The sequence below is a fragment of the Mesoplodon mirus genome (assembly GCF_964341445.2).
Source record: "Mesoplodon mirus genome assembly, chromosome: 2".
Lineage (NCBI taxonomy): Eukaryota > Metazoa > Chordata > Mammalia > Artiodactyla > Ziphiidae > Mesoplodon > Mesoplodon mirus.
In genome coordinates, this window is record NC_138977.1 from 226,283,080 (window position 1) to 226,302,606 (window position 19,527).

General features: G+C 46.3%; 1 protein-coding gene across 2 annotated transcripts in view; it reads left to right on the top strand.

Annotated features, from left to right (window-relative positions):
- The window catches only part of DOCK1 (dedicator of cytokinesis 1), a 540,262-nt gene that overhangs the window by 477,103 nt on the left and 43,632 nt on the right, over positions 1 to 19,527 (top strand). For both annotated transcript variants that reach the window (XM_082637778.1, XM_082637779.1), the window contains exons 39-40: positions 12,142 to 12,231; positions 13,059 to 13,163. In XM_082637778.1, coding sequence (XP_082493904.1) covers positions 12,142 to 12,231; positions 13,059 to 13,163 — 195 coding nt within the window. The remainder of the gene's footprint in view (positions 1 to 12,141; positions 12,232 to 13,058; positions 13,164 to 19,527) is intronic.

Here is a 19,527-nt window from a genome sequence, read left to right on the forward strand (position 1 = left end):
TTTTTTTTTTTTAATTGAAATATAGTTGATTTACAATGTTGTGTTAGTTACAGGTGTACAGCAAAGTGATTCAGTTATATGTGTGTGTGTGTGTGTTTGTGTGTATATATATGTATATTCTTTTTCAGATTCTCTTCCATTATAGGTTATTGCAAGATGCTGAGTAGATTTCCCTGTACTATACAGTGGGTCCTTGTTGGTTCTCTATTTTATATATACTAGTGTGTCCACGTTAATCCCAAACTCCTAATTTATTCCCCCCCACTTCCCCTTTGGTAACCATAAATTTGTTTTCGGGCCTCCCTGGTGGCGCAGTGGTTGAGAGTCCGCCTGCCGATGCAGGGGATACGGGTTCGTGCCCCGGTCTGGGAGGATCCCATATGCCGCGGAGCGGCTGGGCCCGTGAGCCATGGCCGCTGGGCCTGCGCATCCGGAGCCTGTGCTCCGCAACGGGGGAGGCCACAACAGTGAGAGGCCCGCATACCGCAAAAAAAAAAAAAAAAAAAAAAAAAAAATTTGTTTTCTATGTCTGTGAGTCTATTTCTGTTTTGTAAATAAGTTTATTTGTATCATTTTCATAGATTCCACATACAAGTGATATCATATGATATCTGTCTTTCTCTGTCTGGCTGACTTCACTTAGTATGATAATCTCTAGGTCCATCCATGTTGCTGCAAATGGCATTATTTCATTCTTTTTTTTGGCTCCGTGCTATCCCGTTGTGTTTATATACCACATCTCCTTTATCCATACTCATCTGTCGATTCTTGGGGAAAAAAATATCTTGAAATGGGTGATAGTTGACAAGTGATTCAACCCATGGGAATTTGAAGAAAGGCTGCTCAGTGTGGGGTCCTCTGGGTAGAGGTGCCCAGGGAGCCAGCCCTCCTATGATGCGGGGCTCCGACCTGAGCTGTCTGCTACGAGAGTCACAGGACCCATGCAGCCATGAGCACCTGAAACGTGGCCAGTCCAAACTGAGACGCACCATCAGCGTACAACAGCACTGGATTTCTAAGGCTCAGCGTGAACAAGAAACTGTTGTTATGAGCTGAATTGTGTCCACCAGAAATTCATGTGTTGATGCCCTAATCCGACTACCTTGGAAGGTGACTATTTGGAGATGGGGCCTGATCCAATATGACTGAACTCCATATAAGAAGAGGAGATTTGGGGCTTCCCTGGTGGCGCAGTGGTTGAGAGTCCGCCTGCCGATGCGGGGGACACGGGTTCGTGCCCCGGTCTGGGAAGATCCCACATGCCATGCAGCAGCTGGGCCCGTGAGCCATGGCCGCTGAGCCTGCGCATCCAGAGCCTGTGCTCCACAATGGGAGAGGCCACAACAGTGAGAGGCCCGCGTACCGCAAAAAAAAAAAAAGAGAAGAGATTAGGACAAAGACACACACTGAGCAAGGACTAGGTGAGGACACAGGGTGGGGATTTGTCTCACAAGCCAAGGAGAGAGGCCTCAGAGGAAAGCATCCCTCTGACAACTCGGCCTTGGCTTCTCGCCTCCAGAGCTGTAAGGAAATACATTTGTTTAAGGCGTCCAATCTTTGGAACTTTGTTATGGCAGCCTGTCAAACATCTCATTAATTTTGTATTATTGATTACATTTGAAAGAATATTCAGGTATAGTAAATATTACTAAAATTAATTCCACTTTTTTTAAGAGTTTGCTCATTTTTAAAGCTTTTTTCTTTTTTTAAAAAATAAATTTATTTATTTTTGGCTGTGTTGGGTCTTCGTTGCTGCACGCGGGCTTTCTCTAGTTGCTGCGAGCGGGGGCTACTCTTCATTGCAGTGTGCGGGCTTCTCATTGCGGTGGCTTCTCTTGTTGCAGAGCACGGGCTCTAGGTGTGTGGGCTTCAGTAGTTGTGGCATGCGGGCTTATTAGTTGCTCTGCGGTATGTGGGATCCTCCCAGACCAGGGATCGAACCCGAGTCCCCTGCATTGGCAGGTGGATTCTTAACCACCGCGCCACCAGGTCCCTAATTCCACTTTTTAAAATGTGGCTACTAGAAAAACTGTACATGTATCTTGGCTGATGGTTCCATTGGACAGTGCTGCTCTGAGCCAAAGACTTGGCATTTGTTGAGAACGGTGTCTGCTAGCACATCCATCCACAGGCTGCTGGGAAATCGAAGCTTTACTGCATGTCCTTTGGAGTCATCACAGGCAGCGGCATTGCTTACGTGCTTGTTGGGATATATTTCTTACACTAAATGAATATTTTGAAAAACTGAAATAAATCTAAGAGAAGGAAATGGGAACCAAAGCCAGGAGATAATAGAATGTATGTCAGAATGACAAGGGGAAGCATGATCACAAGCACCAAAATTGGATTTTTTTTGCTTGTGACCCAGTGTCATTTCTGTAATTTGAAATAAGTGTCCAGAGTATGGTTGTTCTCAGCATTAGGGGATTTGGAGAGATGGGCATGTGAAGCGCTCTTTTATGAACAGAAGATCCTCTGAATGAAATACAGACAAGGCACTGGTAGGCAGGGAAGGAAAGAGAAGAAACACAGGCAGTTATGAAGATAAACCATAAGAAATCAGGAGGAAGCAACATAGCTTTGTTGGAGCAAGATGGAGTTTTCTGGTACTTAGGTATTTTATTTTTAAAATTTAGAATTATGCCTCTCCGTTGTTTTCTTCTGTGCTTTGACCAAAGTCTATTATAATCTTATTATTAGTTTCCCAAGCTCTTAAGGATGCGTCAGGTTTTCTCACTGTGATTTGTGTGTCCAGGTGCCTTCGGGGATGAGTGTTCCGACTGACTAGCTCTGAGGTCTGTACCTTCTTGGCCCAGTTCTACCTGGGACACTGCTGAGCAATGCGGGTCTCTGAGCAGAAGTCAGCTCATCCGGCGTGTTTTCCCCATGAGCTCTCAGCCTGCCTGGACTCCCAGTCCAAGATGCAGTACCCACATCCATCCCTGCCATTCTGCTCCCCGGGCCACCATTCTGGGCTCTAACAAAGTGGCCATGGCATCATAGCGTGAATCGCTCCAAGGATGCCCAAACCTCAGGGTCCCCCAACCTCCTCTACAGGCAGATCCAGGCTTCTACCTGGCAGGTGAGGCCCCTTACAGCAGGGCTCTGCCCACGTATCTACCCTCTCGTCGCCCACAGCATCTGGCGTCTTCCTGAACATGCTTTTTGATTCCCAGCCCCGGATGGGGAGCGGCCCCTTCTCACCTGCCGTCTCTTGTGGTGACTCCTTCCCACCTCCTATGCATGCTTTCATGCTGTCTCCACCTTGGAGCCTTTCCTGCCCCCCATGCAGAGAGGGTCCTGTCTCTGGGCTCTCCCTGCCCTGGCCAGGAGCTATTTCTTTGTATCCTGTATCCCCTCCTTGGAGTATCTCACACTTGAATGGTCCCCTGAGTCCCCTGGGGATCTTGTTAAAATGCAGATTCTGGGAACTTCCTTGGCGGTCCAGTGGTTAAGATTCTGCACTTCCACTACAGGGGCGCAGGTTTGATCCCTGGTCGGGGAGCTAAGATCCCACATGCTGCATGGTTCATCCAAAGAAAAAAAATAAAAATGCAGATTCTGATTCATTAGCTCTTGGGAGAGGCCTGAGGCTCTGCATTTCTAAGCAGCTCCCAGTAATGGCAATGCAGCTGAGCCAGGGTCCACTCCTGGGTCACCAGGTCCTGCTTTGACTGGAGCTCCTTGGGGACAGGGCAGGCTATGTCTGACACTTCTGTTTGTCCCTCTTCGGGAGCCCTGTGCTGCACCCAGACTGGGTATTCAGTCACTTTTTTTAAGTAGACTATTTTTTAATAGCAGTTTTTAGGTTCAGAGCAAAATTGTACAGCAGATGGGGAGAGTTCCCATGCACCCCTGCCCCCGCGCCGACATGTGTAGCCTCTCCCACTGTTAACAGTGTCATTTTTATTGAATTAAGCGCATTCTGGCCAATGCTTGAGCAAACACTGGAGAAGGCCGCCCTCACTCAGACATTCCACAGAGTTCCTAACATGGGGCTTATTTGTCTCACGTGTGTGGCCTGGCCTCCTGACACAGACTCTGAGCCCCGGAAACGTCTGAAGGGCATGCCCCCCTGCCCCCCACTCCTGCCCGGCAGCCCCCGGGGCAGATCCCTGTCCTCATTCCAGAGGTGCCGGTCTTGGGACTGTACCTTTTCCGCAGGCTCGTTTCCCAAGCCTGATGCTGACTTGGCTTACGTGCTGCCTTCATTGCAGAAGTTGTGGGTGGAATAAAGACAGATTCTTCCAAGACCCGGGCCGGCTTTTCCTGCCTGGACTCCCGTACGTCTGCCAGAAATAAGTCCTCGGTCAGAATGATCGCAGGGGTGGATCAAGTGAACAGGCAGGGATGGTCATGCGGGGAGGGCCGTCTGGCATCGGCCACAGGCTCTGACTTCACTGCTGACTCAAGGTCCATCCCAGGCCCATGTTCTAAATGTTCTCCTGCAGCACATGAGTATTTAAATCACAAGAGTTTCTTGGGTTTGATTTTACACGTGTTTCGTTTTAGGGGGAAAAAATTGCATTTGGGGTTTAAAACCATATATTTGGGTAATGGGCCTTAATACTACAGTTGGACTTGAAGACCAGTGATGGCTGAGGACCACACAATTGTAAAATGGACTCTGCCCAGTACCTGAGCCTGGCAAAAGTATGACTCAGTTATAGCTCCACTGATACAGACTGTCACCTTATGTGATTAAGGAAATCTTCACTATGTCCTTAATAGGTAGAAACTTTCCACATCCTAGAGCTAATTTTCACTGTTTTAAATGTATGCAGCTACCCAGGGGAAGTAGGGGCTTACAGAACCCAAGGCAGATTTGTGTCCTGGAAACCGTGAGCGCAGGCCCTTAAAGGAGCGGGTTCCCACCCCATCCCTTGGACGCCAGCACCTGCGGGGACACCCCAGGGCGCCCGCCAGAGACTGGAGTCAGACTGTATTAAAAGTCTGTCTACCTTTGTGCTCTGAAAGCAGCAACGCTGAATGGATTTTCTGCTCCTTCATATTGGACACTCTGGGGTTTGTTTTGTTTGTTTGTTTGTTTGTTTGTTGCGTTACGCAGGCCTCTCCCTGTTGTGGCCTCTCCCGTTGCGGAGCACAGGCTCCGGACGCGCAGGCTCAGCGGCCATGGCTCACGGGCTCAGCCGCTCCGCGGCATGTGGGATCTTCCCGGACCGGAGCACGAACCCGTGTCCCCTGCATCGGCAGGCAGACTCTCAACCACTGCACCACCAGGGAAACCCCGGTTTTTTAATTATGTTCTGTTATCTTTCTGTATTGCTTCTTCACAAAAATCATTCTTTTATTTTTGCTTTTCCACCGCATAAAAGAGTTTTGAATGTCTTTCAGCCCAGCTTTTGGTCTTTTCATCTGTTTCTTTCTCTCCAAAAAACGTCATTTCCATCTGTTTCCCTTTTCATTCTTCTGCACTTCTTCCTTCCTGGGCTAATAATTACTCCTTGCTCCTTTTCCTTTCTCTTTTTACCACCTGTTTTTGCATCTCCGGAAAGCCCACTGTCGGGTTTTATCGTGGCAGTCAAGCGTTCTGTCCTGAAGATGCTCTGAATTGTCTGTCTTACTGTGTTTGGTTGAGGCCTAGTAATTTTCAATAAAGCCCTTAGTTCAAGCAGTGCACTGAAAATTACCAGGCTTCTCTATGGAAGGTGTGTCTAAAGTAGAAGCCCTGCTCTCAAGAAAATGTCGTCAGAGTGAGGGAGCCATTATTAACCAGCATTAACCTCCTCGAAAGCCAGGAAGCAAGCAGCCTGGCAGTGTCAGCAAAGGGGGCACATAGCCGACAGCCCATGTGATGTATGAAGCTCTGGGATTCTTTTCAGCTGGAGCTCTGTCTTCTTTTCCCTTAAAATAACCTCGCCTTGAAGAAGTTTGCACTTTGCCTTGTGCCCAAGTCAAAAGAGAAGGCATCTTGCATCATCTTGTGAACTAAAAATAGGGGTTTGGAAGCAAGTTTCCACTTCTGATGAAATGGTTGCATTTCTTTTCTAAGTAGTGGGGGTGACATTTTCTCATCCTCTGAGTTTCCTTTTAAAAACACAGTTGTCATTGAGAGGAATTACAGGTGCGAGCATCATACCACCCTCCTCTTGGTTTGCTCTCAGCATTTCCAGAATTTTCAAAAATCCTGATATTTGCCAGAATCTGTTCAATTAGCAAGAATTTGGCTGGAGTGCTCAGAGATTATGTGTTAATGATGATTCGCCCCCAGAAAAGAACGATTTATGATCAGAGCAGGAGAAAATCAAGGTTTAGAGTCGGTAACAACCCTGCTGCCCTACACCCTGCCCTGCAGGACCCCTCACACGTGTTTCCACCACCCAGCCTCCTGGGTGCCAGGTGCCACCTGCACCCATGAATTACGGGGTGCAGGGGGGCGGGAGGGCAAAGGCCCGCCTCGAGGCGTGAGCAGGTAAATACCAAAACCCTCCTCTGGTCTGTTGCACTGGTGGGTGCTGAGTCAACCTACCTAACAGGTATGGGAATGATTCCCTCTTCTGAGGAGAAAGGGGAGACCTCCTTGTCCCGGAGAAGGTGACATGTAAACTGGGTCTTGACGAATGAGACAAAGCTTGCCAGATGATGGCTGGGAGGGCAGGGATTCCAAAGAGTGGGAATCACACTGGTCAAGGCCAGGGCTCCCGAAGACATCTCACTTTTCTGGAGAAGCCGAGAAGTCTGTCTCTCGGGGGAGGTGAGGAAGGGGTCCTGGGAGACACAGATGCAGAGAACTTGGGAGCCAGTCTGTCCATGGCCTTGTGTGTCTCCTGAAGATTTGACTTACCCCATAAGTCACAAGAGCCAGTGAGATTTTATGAACATAGACAAGGATGCCTTTATTTTCCTCTTTTCAGGGAGTGATTTTGGCTCCAAGGTGGCAGAAGCCCTGGGGGTGGAGGGCTGGAGCAGTGGTCCAGGCTTGACATGTGGTGGCCCAGGGAAAGGTGGTGGCAGCGGGGATGAGGAGAGGCAGGTGACAGCTCCAGAGACTTGAGTCAGCTGATCACACTGACTCTCAAATGGGGTCAATATCAGATGTGTGAACGCCCAGAGGAGCCGGGTACGAGGCTGGCTCAGACACCGGGAGCAGAACAAGCCTCACGTGGCTGCAAAGCTGGCAGGGAAGTGACTTCTGATCAGTCCAGGGAGGTTTTACGTCTTTCCAAGCAGTTCGAGCAGTTCCGAGTGATGAGGCTCCATTCCTTCACGTGTGAATTCTTTTTCAAAGTAATTGATTTTCCAGCTAGTGATACCCAGGCTGTGTGGTGCAGCTTTGACCCCATCACACCCTCATCCACGGGTCTGCATCTGTCCCTCCTGTCCCGGGGACAGCCCTCCGTGATCGTGTCCAAGGCCACTCCTCCCGCTCTGAGCCCGGGATCCCCCCACCCCATCCAGGACATCACTCTGGCCCGTCCGCCCTCTCCCTGACAAGCAGCACCGTTTTCCTCTCCACTGGCTAATACACACTCGCCTACAACCATGCCATTATTTCTCCCATCTTTAAAAAAATTCTCTCTCGTTCTGACTCCCCTCGCCAGCTACTGCCTGTTTCTCTTCTTTCTCCAATCCTCCTTCAAGAGCTGTGTGTACACCTCCTGGTCCTCCTCTGTTCTCCCTGACCCGACCCCCATCACAGGTGCCCAATAATTATCTACAGAATGAGGGGTGAGTGACAGGATGTGTCCCTTCTCCTTCCAATCAAACCACCAAGGAAAAGGCAACTGTATCTTTCGCTGTCTGGTTTAGGCTTTCTAAGGGCTTGCAGAACTACAGATGTCCTGGCTTAAAGAAAAAGGAAAAAATCCTTTTTTTTTAGGGGGAAAAAAAAAGTTATGCCTTCTGCATTTTTCCCCTGGGGCATTAAAACTGAGCAAACCATTTTCCATTTGGACTAATAAAGAATTGCTGTTGGGAAAAAAGGAACATGATTTCAATGGTCAGTAATTCTTGAGTACCTGGCTGCACCACAAGGCAGGATTTGTCTTCGAGTCGGTTTACGAACCTTTCCAGCAAGGCTTCCTAAGTCCAGCCCAAGTCCCAGATCCCACTGCATTTCCTGCCCTACCAGAGGGCAGCCAGCCCATCTGACCCCCTTTCTCAGGCTCTGGCTCTGTCATGTGTGCACTCAGAGAGAGTGTGGCGTCGTTACTGCACGGTTGGGCAGCTTTGATGCAGAGTACAGAGCAAAGGCTCCATTGCAGGGGCTGGGAGAGCAGGGCCTGACTCACTCTCAGAAATGTCTTCAGAAAGTGTCCAGCCTTTGCTCAGATTAGTGGAGATCAGCTGAGAACCACAGGAGGAGCCAGGATGCAGCTTGGCTCAGGGAGAGATGGGGAGGCCTAGGGAGAGTGGAGGGGCCCCTAAGGAGTCTCCATTCTGTCAGAAGAGGTTGTAGCAATGCCGGGACTGGCTGGGTCCCCTCTCGGCTGGACCACGCCCCTTGGAGTCGCCATCCAGACGTACGACACACATCTCTCCTGGGGAATCCAGCCCCTCATCGTCGAGGGACTGGAAGGAGATTCTCACTCACGTCATTCCTGCAGTGAAGCACTCACTGGCCAGGGCATAAGGCTAGTTCTGGGCCACATGGGTCCCCTCCAGTGCTGAGGGCCCTCAAACAGTGCTCTGGAACCTTCCACAGCATTAGCTCTTCATCCATTTCCTGTGCAGGGCACTGGAAATGTAGAGGGTGATTGAATATGACTCTTTTCCCAACAGCTGCCTGGAAAGCCAGATGAATTTTAGAATGACTGCCATAAGAGCATCCCATAAAACATCTTCACTGATGAGGGACTTAGAGCTAGTTAGCGGGTTCAACCGCAGTTGCACACCAATCTCCTGGTGAGTCGTCACTGGCCTGAATTCTTTGTAAAGGGTGCTTGTCCAGGCTGCCATCTTGGTGTTCCTCCGCTGCCTCCCTGACCCTGTTAGATCGGTGTTGTCATTCTACCCAGCTGGTCACTCGTCAACCTCACAGTTCTCCGTAGGAAAGCAATCGCTGATATGTGCTCTGCAGCCACTTCAGTCTTGGAACTAACGAAGGAATTTCATCAGAAAAAAAAAAAAAGTTTTCTGTTCATGACACTTGCAGAAATGGGACTTCCTGGAACCGAAAGGTTCAGAAAGAAAAGATGATCATCTCAAGAGAATGTAGCTGAGATCATCTGATAAAAGGAGGAGGTGGGAAGAGTGTGCTCCGTGTTGGAAGTAAACTAACAAAGCCAAGGATGCTGTAAAATGGGCTAAGGATTTCAAATCAGAAAGTAAAGTGGAACGTTGCTAGGGTGCTTTTTCATTTGGGACTGTGGTAAACCTCATCTGCCTACTGCATGTCTAAGAATGGAGCCAGGGTAGGGCGTTCAATCACACAGGTTAAAGCGATTCTTCCACCGAGATCATCTAAATCTCGATCATATTGAATCTGTTTTCTCTCTGGCACGGAAATATTTTCCAAGGTATTCACACGGGAAATATGAGCAACCCACACTCTGTAGAGCCCTAGCCAATTAAAAGTAGATGAAAATCTCCTTAATGCAGAATCCTTTAAAACATTCCGGGGTGAGGTGGGTGGAGAGGGGAATGTATGTTTATAGAAAATCTGATAAAGAACACAACTGTGTAACCTCTGGGTGAGTTGGATAAAATATTTATTCAAGACATATTTCTTTTTAAAAACAATTACTTTTGATAGGTTAAAGCATCTCATCTGTCATTTAGGATAAAAACAGATTAAGCAGTAATTAGAAGCCCTAAGATTCTAGGCAGCTAAGAGAGTGGTGTATTAGCTTGCAGAAAACTAAAGAAAAATCAATCGAGTGAATGAGAACTACAACTAAAGGTAATGATTTCTTTGAAATGGAAATGTACTAAGGGATGAATTGGTCACTGGAGCTTAAAAGAAACATTCCAAGTGGAGAAGCTCCCTCTTCCGAGAAATGTGAGCTTAGGCTCTGGCAAAGGACCTGAGCTAGCTGGAGCAACAGATGAAGATATTCAAAAGATGCAAAGCTTCAGCAGGATGACGGAGACAGGTAGGGGTTCTTGGGAAGAGAAGTGTGTGGTCTAGGAAGAGCATCTCAGCCACTTTCTCTCTTCCCTGGCTGCTGGTCCTAACTCTGAAATCTTTTTCTACTCTGGGCTTACTTTTAAGATGTCTTTCAAAGTATTAAAATGCAATTTCAGAAGAGCTTTTTCTCATCAAAAATAACAGATGGTTTTTTTAAGTAGCAGCTGTGTGAAGAGTATTTTAAGTCTATTGGGTGATTCAGTAATAAGTAAGGTCCTTGATAGTGTGGTTCTACTAAGAAAAGGCAAAGACTGGCAGGCAGGTGAGGGTTCAGTGCCAAGGGTATGCCAGGTATGGGACCCGGCTCCCTGTGTTCTCAGTGAGAGCCTGGAGTTAGGAACTAGCTTAGCATCCTTTAAAACCCATTTCAGGAGGAGGGGGTGCGGGGCAGCTGGAAGTGCTGGCACATGGTCATTGTTATGGGCTGAATGTTTGCATCCCTCCAAAATTCATATGTTAAAACCCTAACCACCATGTGATGATATTTGGAAGTGAGGCTTTGGGAAGGTAATTATGTTTATATTGGGTCATGATTAGGGTGGGGGCCCCCATGATGGGATTAGTGCCCTTATAAGAAGAAGAAGAGAAAGATCTCTCCTAAGGTCATGTGAGTACACAGTTAGAAGGTGCCTGTCTACGAGTCAGGAGGAGAACGCTTACCAAGAACTGAATCTGCCTACACCTTGTTCTTGGACTTCCCAGCCTCCAGAACTGTGAGAAGGAAATACCTGTTGTATGGGATTTTGTTACAGCACCTCCAACTAAGTCATCGAGAGCAGAACTTCAGAAAAAGGCCAAGCTGGGCCGAGTACACCCCACTATGTGCCCTTGGGCAGGTAACTTACCTGTCTGATCCCCAACTTCCTTATCTGCCAAACAGGTGTAATAAAGATACCCACCTGACAAGGCGAAGGACTTTAACGAGACAATGCAGGTGGCATCTCGCTGGAGGTAGAGTAAGCTTGCAGTCACTGCCCTAACGGTGCTACCACCTTGTGGGGACAGTTCCAGTGGAGAAGTGAGCGATTCGTGTCTGGGGACCCAGTACGTGGGGTGGTGTGACACTTTCCTGATTCTAAGTCAACAACCTTCATTTCTGTTTGAGAAACATTGTTGAGCAGGTCCTGGACTCCCTACGGTCCAGAGGTTTTGATAATGCTCAGGCCCTGCCCTCAAGGGGCTTATAGTCCCTGAGGAGGAATGCCAAAGGAGCATTCCACTTTCAGTACATTACCCCAAGTTTTTTTAGTAGGGGAATCCTGGGTCTTGTAGGAGCACAGAGGAAGAGGGCGGGTGGCACCCAGGAAGGCTTTCTGGAGGAGATAGTTCCTCCATATTTTCCATGTTCTTCTCAAGTAAACCACTGTATTTTATTTTTCCCAAGGAAAACAAGGGAAATTCAGGCCTACCACAGGTATCAATAAATTAATCCACATGTGTCAAAAGTTTATCAGCATTTTAATAAATGTTACCTGATTGGGAAACCCACTTTTAAACCATTACCATAAAAAATTCTCCCTTTCGAAACGATGGCAGATTTTACATCCTGACGGTATCTGTAAACATAACACAAACTTCTTGCAAGCCTTAATTTAGATTTGAAATAGATCCTTGTCTTTCTGACCACTGACACATAGAGCTTATTAAATGGGATGATTTGGGAAAGTAGCAAAATCAAGCCTGTGGTTTCTACGCAAACGCTCCTCTCAACCTCGCCCTGTGGTTTCCTTTCTGAGCTCCACGGCTGCTCCGACAGATGGGCGTCAGGGGCCAGCAGCAGGCGAGGCAGAACTGGCCGGCCGACTGCTCCGACCAGGGGCAGTGGCCAGCATGATTGATGAGCCAGTAGCTGACCAGTTTGGTCAACTGATGCCCGAGCCAAAGGCCATAAGCCTCTAGAAAATATCTGTATTTTTCCAGTGCTTTCAGATTAAGCAAGTGTATTTCCAGCTTGTTTCATCATGAACGGTTGTGTTGCAGCATATTACTCTTTGACGGCACGATTCAGGTTTGAGTTTCTCTTTCCCTTGTTGCTTTCTTTTCCCTCACAGATGTGGGAAGAGGCCATCGCCCTGGGCAAGGAACTGGCTGAACAGTATGAAAACGAGATATTTGATTATGAACAACTTAGCGAATTGCTGGTAGGCCTTTCTTTCTCTTTAAATGAACAGGCAACCTCAGCTCGTTCTTCTGAAATGTTTCTTTTCCTTTGAACGTTGGGATTCTCCTTCATTTTGTCCAGGAGGACCCTTGATTTATTTGCTGGTTGATTCTGGCCCACGAGTATTCACTTTTTATTCCCCAGTGAGCTTTTGTAACCAAACTCTAAGATGCCTCCGAACGATTTACAGGTGAACAACTGCTGAGTCTAGGTGTACGTTGGTCTTGATGGCCCAGAGGTCTCCAGGAGTCTCCACTCGTTTAAAACTGTGAGCCTGTCCACAAGAGGGGGACGGATGGAGGCTAGCCCAGACCTTTCTCCTGCCACAGAAGCTATCGGTTTCTAACTACTGCTTTCTCTGCTGTATCATTTTTGTATTCAGCAGATCGACTTATGATGCTGTGATGGGTATCATGAATGTGGAACAGAATTCTGCCCTTTTAAATTCTCTTGTAATGTATCCCATTATCTGACTGATACCTTTTTAAAAAAAATCCTAAAGATCAGACATTTAATCAGAAGAAAAACCATCTCTCTGGCACCTCTTTGGTTATTAAAACACCTATAAATCACAACTGGTTGCTGAATTTGGCTTTTTGGTCAAATTCCCCTGCTGAATGTTGGAGGATGAGTGAGGAGTACCGTCCAAGCTTCGTGGTGAGATTAAATTCAGTGCCTGCATCAGCACCTGTCCCCCACCTTCTCCCCCTCTCACCCGCTAGAACTGCCAAAGCTGGAAGAACCCAGATGCATGGATGTGCAACTACTCCATTCAAACCTGAAATGCATTTCCTTTCTTCCTTTCAGAAAAAACAGGCTCAATTTTATGAAAACATCGTCAAGGTGATAAGACCCAAGCCTGACTATTTTGCTGTCGGTTACTACGGACAAGGATTCCCCACGTTCCTTCGGGTAACTTTGGATTCTGTTTTGATTGGGTCAGGATTGCTCCCTGGGCAGCGAGCCTCTTCCCTTTCCAAGGAAGAATTTGGACTTTGCATCCGAAGTCCGACTCTTTGTATTATTTTAACAGCTCTGTGCTTGACATAGGGTGCCAGAGAGGGGCTGATCATATTTTTTGATTGCATATAAACTTTCTATCTCATTTTTCCCAAATAGAACTCCTGTTCAGAGATTTATCTATATTTTTTAAATTGTGGTTGGGGACTTCCCTGGTGGTCCAGTGGTGAGGACTACGCACTGTCACTGCCAGGGGCCCAGGTTCAATCCCTAGTCAGGGAACTAGATCCCTCAAGCTGCGTGGCACAGCCAAAAAAAAAAAAATTCTGTAAGATATATATGCATAACATAAAATTTACCCTCTTTAGGTGTATCATTCAATGGCATTAAGTTTATTTAGTTTGTTGTGCAGCTATGCCCACCATCCATCTCCTGATCTTTTTCTTCTTCCCGAACTAGAACTCTTACCCCATTAAACAATAATACCCCCTTCTCCCCTCCCCCCCAGACCCTGGCAACCACGCTTTTACTTTCTGTCTCAGAATTTGCCTATTCTAGGGACCTCATTTAAGTGGAATCATATAAAGCTTGTCCTTTTGTGTCTGGCTCACTTCCCTGAGCATCGTGTCTGCAAGGCTTATCCATGTGGTAGCGTGTATCAGAACTTCATTCCTTTTTATGGAAGAGTAATATTCCATTGTACTGATGTACCACATTTTGTTTATCCATCCGTCCTTTGATAGACTTCGGGTTGTTTTGCCTATTCTGAATAACACTGCTATGAACATGAGTATTTTTAATTATATGAGAAACTGGAAATGGATTCCCAGTGCTGGAAACTCAGAGTCATACTCCATTTCTGAGACAGGCATGTGCTCTTTGACACATGATGGAAGAAACACTGTGATCACCAGCCAAGTCACCCAATAATCATGAGGCCAGAAATTGTGTAAATAAATGCTGCCTAGCCTACTAGTAGAATTGTTAAGGTTTCTCAAAAACTCATTCTTGGATACCATTGACCATGATTTCCTGTCATTTCTTACGACCTTTTTTATTTTAATGTCACCTGGTTTTCTCTTATCCTGGGAGACCATGCATGATCCTTCTGGTTTTAGAGAAGCAGGAACTCTCTGCCTAGGGCACACCTGTCTGGGGCAGTTAGATCCAGTAGGGAGATTTCTGTAGCCCCAGAGGTGTGTTCCTTTGGCCCTGGTGTTTCTGATCCCACAGGAGGCCCTGATAGTATAAGATGTCCCTTCACACTGGCACCAGCAGGAAGGACTTACTTGGTGAGGACCTGTCATTCTGTATAAGAACGTCAGCAAGTGGCCCTCGCAGGGCTGGCCAGCTCCAGAAGGTGACCTGTTAGTTGATACGCTCACGCAGGGTCCTGGCTGGGTGCCTGGGGCACGTGGCCTGTCCCTGTCCCTGCTGGTCAGTCTCTTCTTAACACTGTCACCTTCATCGTGCAACTGTGGCATCTAAGATAGTGGTTAGGGAGGATTTTGAAATTAACTTTAAGTAAAAAACCAGTCCAAAGGGGATAATGAGCCTGGAGTTGAAGTCACCTAATGTTGCTCAAGGCTTTAATTAATGTATGTGAATCTGTACATATGCCTCCATGTGTGTGTGTGTGTGTCTCTAAGAAAGACTGAGAGGGAGGGACAGGCCCTAAATCACAGCTGACCTGTGCTGTGCTGGGTGTTGAGTGTGTGTGTGGCTCTCCTTGGACAGTGCCATAATTTAAGGCCACTACGGCTCTGTCCTGGCGTCCTGAGCTGGCAGCAGGGTGGGGTGAGCTTTTTGCAGCCCCCAAGCCAGCTGATGCCAGGGTTGTCCTGGGAGGTCACATGAGATCCGTGCTCCAGGGACCGTGCTGGGTCACCTGCCCATCACAAGGGCAAAATGCAGAGTACGAATTACGACTTTAACGGGCTGGATTAATATGGAACTGACTTGGCCCCCACCCCCAAATAATTCTGTGGGGCTATAGCAATACATTCATTACGCTTCACAGATTACCTGTCAGGGCTCCATCTGACAATGACATTAGCAGTTACAAAAAAGTGGGTGGGATGTTTGTCTACTTCATTCAGTGCTGAGAGCACAGCCTCTGAGAACTGACTTGCTGTCCCCTCTGCTTTGTTTTGCTTTAAGAATTGATCGCACTGGGGTTTTTTGCATTTATATGAATATTTATGATTCTTACAAGGAATAAATATCTTTGACTATATGTACGTTTCCCTCCTGTTTTCAGGCTTAAATGGACCACTTCAAAATGCAAAGTAATTGACATTTCTAGAAAATGTTATTAGTGTGTTCATCTATAACTCACTAGTGTTTTTCTATTAAAGCCTTTATATACATTTTTATTATTATGTCTTCCTTCTAGTGTAAAGCATAATAAATGCATGCTAGCTTCGTAGTAGCCTGTTATACATTAAATCACCCTGAATTTCTGAAATGTTTGGCTTTTTATAGCCTTAAAAGGTGCCTGTACTGTGTATTTATATTTCTGATTAAGACTACATATTACTTTGGTTTCTGCTTCAGATTATTTGTTTAAAGAAAGAGCACATTTTTCTCTGTAGTGGGTACTTTAAGACATACCTAAGCACAAAATGAAAAAAAGCATTTTAAAGTCTTCCTTCTTTAGTGATTTACAAGAACTCAGAATAACTTTGGTCTAGGGAAGGGGATAAATGGAATGCCACAGGGGCTCTGTTTTTGTGAAAATTCATTAATCAGATGAATTTTAATTTGGCTTTGAGCTGAGGCTCTAGGATGCATCTGCTTATGTACCTTCTCTTCCCTTCCTCCTCCTCCTCCTCCTCCCCTCTCCCCATCCTTCCCCTGCCCCCTCCCATTCCGCCTCCCCTTCTCCCGCCCCCTCCCCCTCTTGCACTCTGGCATCTGTCCAGGGTCAGGGCAGATAACAGGGCTGCCCCTAACTTATGACTGGCTGGCTTGGACCCTCTTGCCCAGGGTCCCTGATGAAACAGCAACCAAGTCCAAGGAGGAGAAGCACGAGCCCCCAGCCTCCTGTTCCTCGGGTTCTGTGGGTTCTGCTCATTGCAACAAGGAAAACCTTGTGGCAGTTTTCATTGATGTTGAGACAGCCCTAAGATGGGGCAAGAAGATGGGTGGGGGGAGGTGGAGGGCTTCGAGAACCAGCTGCAGCATCACACTACCCACTGACACCTTTCTGTGATTCAGTTGCCACTCAGAACACACTTGTTGAATCTCTGAAGGTATGGAGACCAGTGCCATCTTGGCATCAGAACGTTCCTGACACACATATTTACGGAGTGACCGTGTCATGAGACAGGTCTCAACAAGACAGCCTGAGTAGAGAGGAATGCTTACCTACGTATCACCCTCCCTCGAGGTCGCCCAGCCCAGCCACCCAAAACACCCCCCAGGTGCACTCTCCACACTTTGTGGAGGTGACAGAAGTGGCACCTGAGAGGGACAGACTCCAGCCTTTAGGAGGAACACTCTGTATGCTCTACCCTGTCATCCGCTGATGGCTCGTTGTTCACAGGACAACTGCAAACGTTCCAGGAGGGGAGTCCAGCCACCACCTCCACCCTCTCAGCACCAGGGGAGGCCCAGAGCCTTGGGTCCCTCTGCTTTGGTCTGGACCCTCTTCCCTCTGGATCTGCTCATCTCTTGGCTGTGACCTGTAGGAGCCAGCTTGCAAAGTCGTGCTCAGGCTCTGAGGCCCCACCTTCATCTCAGTCTCTCTTGAATTCTTTTTTGAATTTTATTTTATTTATTTTTTTATACAGCAGGTTCTTATTAGTTATCCATTTTATACATATTAGTGTATATATGTCAATCCCAATCTCCCTATTCATCCCACCACCACCACCCCCACCACTTTTCCCCGTTGGTGTCCATACGTTTGTTCTCTACATCCGTGATTCACTTTCTGCCCTGCAAACTGGTTCATCTGTACCATTTTTCTAGGTTCCACATACATGCATTAATATACGATATTTGTTTTTCTCTTTCTGACTTACTTCACTCTGTATGACAGTCTCTAGATCCATCCACATCTCTAAAAATGACCCAATTTCGTTCCTTTTATGGCTGAGTAATATTCCATTGTATATATGTACCACATCTTCTTTATCCATTTGTCTGTCGATGGGCATTTAGGTTGCTTCCATGACCTGCCTATTGTAAATAGTGCTGCAGTGAACATTGGGGTGCATGTGTCTTTTTGAATTATGGTTTTCTCTGGGTATATGCCCAGTAGTGGGATTGCTGGGTCCTATGGTAGTTCTATTTTTAGTTTTTTAAGGAACCTCCATACTGTTCTCCATAGTGGCTGTATCAATTTACATTCCCACCAACAGTGCAAGAGGGTTCCCTTTTCTCCACATCCTCTCCAGCATTTGTTGTTTGTAGATCTTCTGATGATGCCCATTCTAACTGTGGTGAGGTGATACCTCACTGTAGTTTGGATTTGCATTTCTCTAATAATTAGTGATGTTGAGCAGCTTTTCATGTGCCTCTTGGCCATCTGTATGTCTTCTTTGGAGAAATGTCTATTTAGTTCTGCCCATTTTTGGATTGGGTTGTTTGTTTTTTTTAATATTGAGCTGCATGAGCAGTTTATATATTTTGGAGATTAATCCTTTGTCTGTTGATTCATTTGCAAATACTTTCTCCCATTCTGAGGGTTGTCTTTTCGTCTTGTTTATGGTTTCCTTTGCTGTGCAAAAGCATTGAAGTTTCCTTAGGTCCCATTTGTTTATTTTTGTTTTTATATCCATTACTCTAGGAGGTGGATCAAAAATGGTCTTTTTTTTTTTTTTTTGCGGTACGCGGGCCTCTCACTGTTGTGGCATCTCCCATTGTGGAGCACAGGCTCCATATGCGCAGGCTCAGCAGCCATGGCTCATGGGCCCAGCCGCTCCGCGGCATGTGGGATCTTCCCGGACCGGGGCACGAACCCGTGTCCCCTGCATCGGCAGGCGGACTCTCAACCACTGCGCCACTAGAGAAGCCTGATCAAAAAAGGTCTTGCTGTGATTTATGTCAAAGAGTGTTCTTCCTATGTTTTCCTCTAAGAGTTTTATAGTGTCCGGTCTTACATTTAGGTCTCTAATTCATTTTGAGTTTATTTTTGTGTATGCTGTTAGGGAGTATTCTAATTTCATTCTTTTACATGTAGCTGTCCAGTTTTCCCAGCACCACTTAATTGAAGAGACTGTCTTTTCTCCCCTGTATATCCTTCCCTCCTTTGTCATAGATTAGTTGACCATAGGTGCGTGGGTTTATCTCTGGGCTTTCTATCTTGTTCCATTGATCTGTATTTCTGTTTTTGTGCCAGCACCATACTGTCTTGATTACTGTAGCTTTGTAGTATAGTCTGAAGTCAGGGAGTCTGATTCCTCCAGCTCCGCTTTTTTCCCTCAAGACTGCCTTGACTATTCTGGGTCCTTTGTGTCTCCATACAAATTTTAAGATTTTTTGTTCTAGTTCTGTAAAAAATGCCATTGGTCATTTGATAAGGGTTGCATTGGATCTGTAGATTGCTTTGGGTAGTATGGTCATTTTCACAATATTGATACTTCCAATCGAAGAACATGGTATATCTCTCCATCTGTTGGTATCATCTTTAATTTCTTTCATCAGTGTCTTATAGTTTTCTGCATATGGGTCTTTAGTCTCCCTAGGTAGGTTTATTCCTAGGTATTTTATTCTTTTTGTTGCACTGGTAAATGGGAGTGTTTCCTTAATTTCTCTTTCAGATTTTTCATCATTAGTTTATAGGAATGCAAGAGATTTCTATGCATTAATTTTGTATCCTGCAACTTCACCAAATTCATTGATTAGCTCTAGTAGTTTTCTGATGGCATCTTTAGGATTCTCTATGTATAGTATCATGTCGTCTGCAAACAGTGACAGTTTTACTTCTTCTTTTCCTATTTGGATTCCTTTTATTTCTTTTTCTTCTCTGATTGCTGTGGCTAGGACTTCCAAAACTATGTTGAATAATAGTGGTGAGAGTGGACATCCTTGTCTTGTTCCTGATCTTACAGGAAATGCTTTCGGTTTTTCACCATTGAGAATGATATTTGCTGTGGGTTTGTCGTATATGGCCTTTATTATGTTGAGGTAGGTTCCCTCTATGCCCACTTTCTGTAGAGTTTTTATTGTGAATGGGTGTTGAATTTTGTCAAAAGCTTTTTCTGCATCTATTGAGATGATCATATGGTTTTTATTCTTCAGTTTGTTAATATGATGTATCACAATGATTGATTTGCATATATTGAAGAATCCTTGCATCCCTGGGATA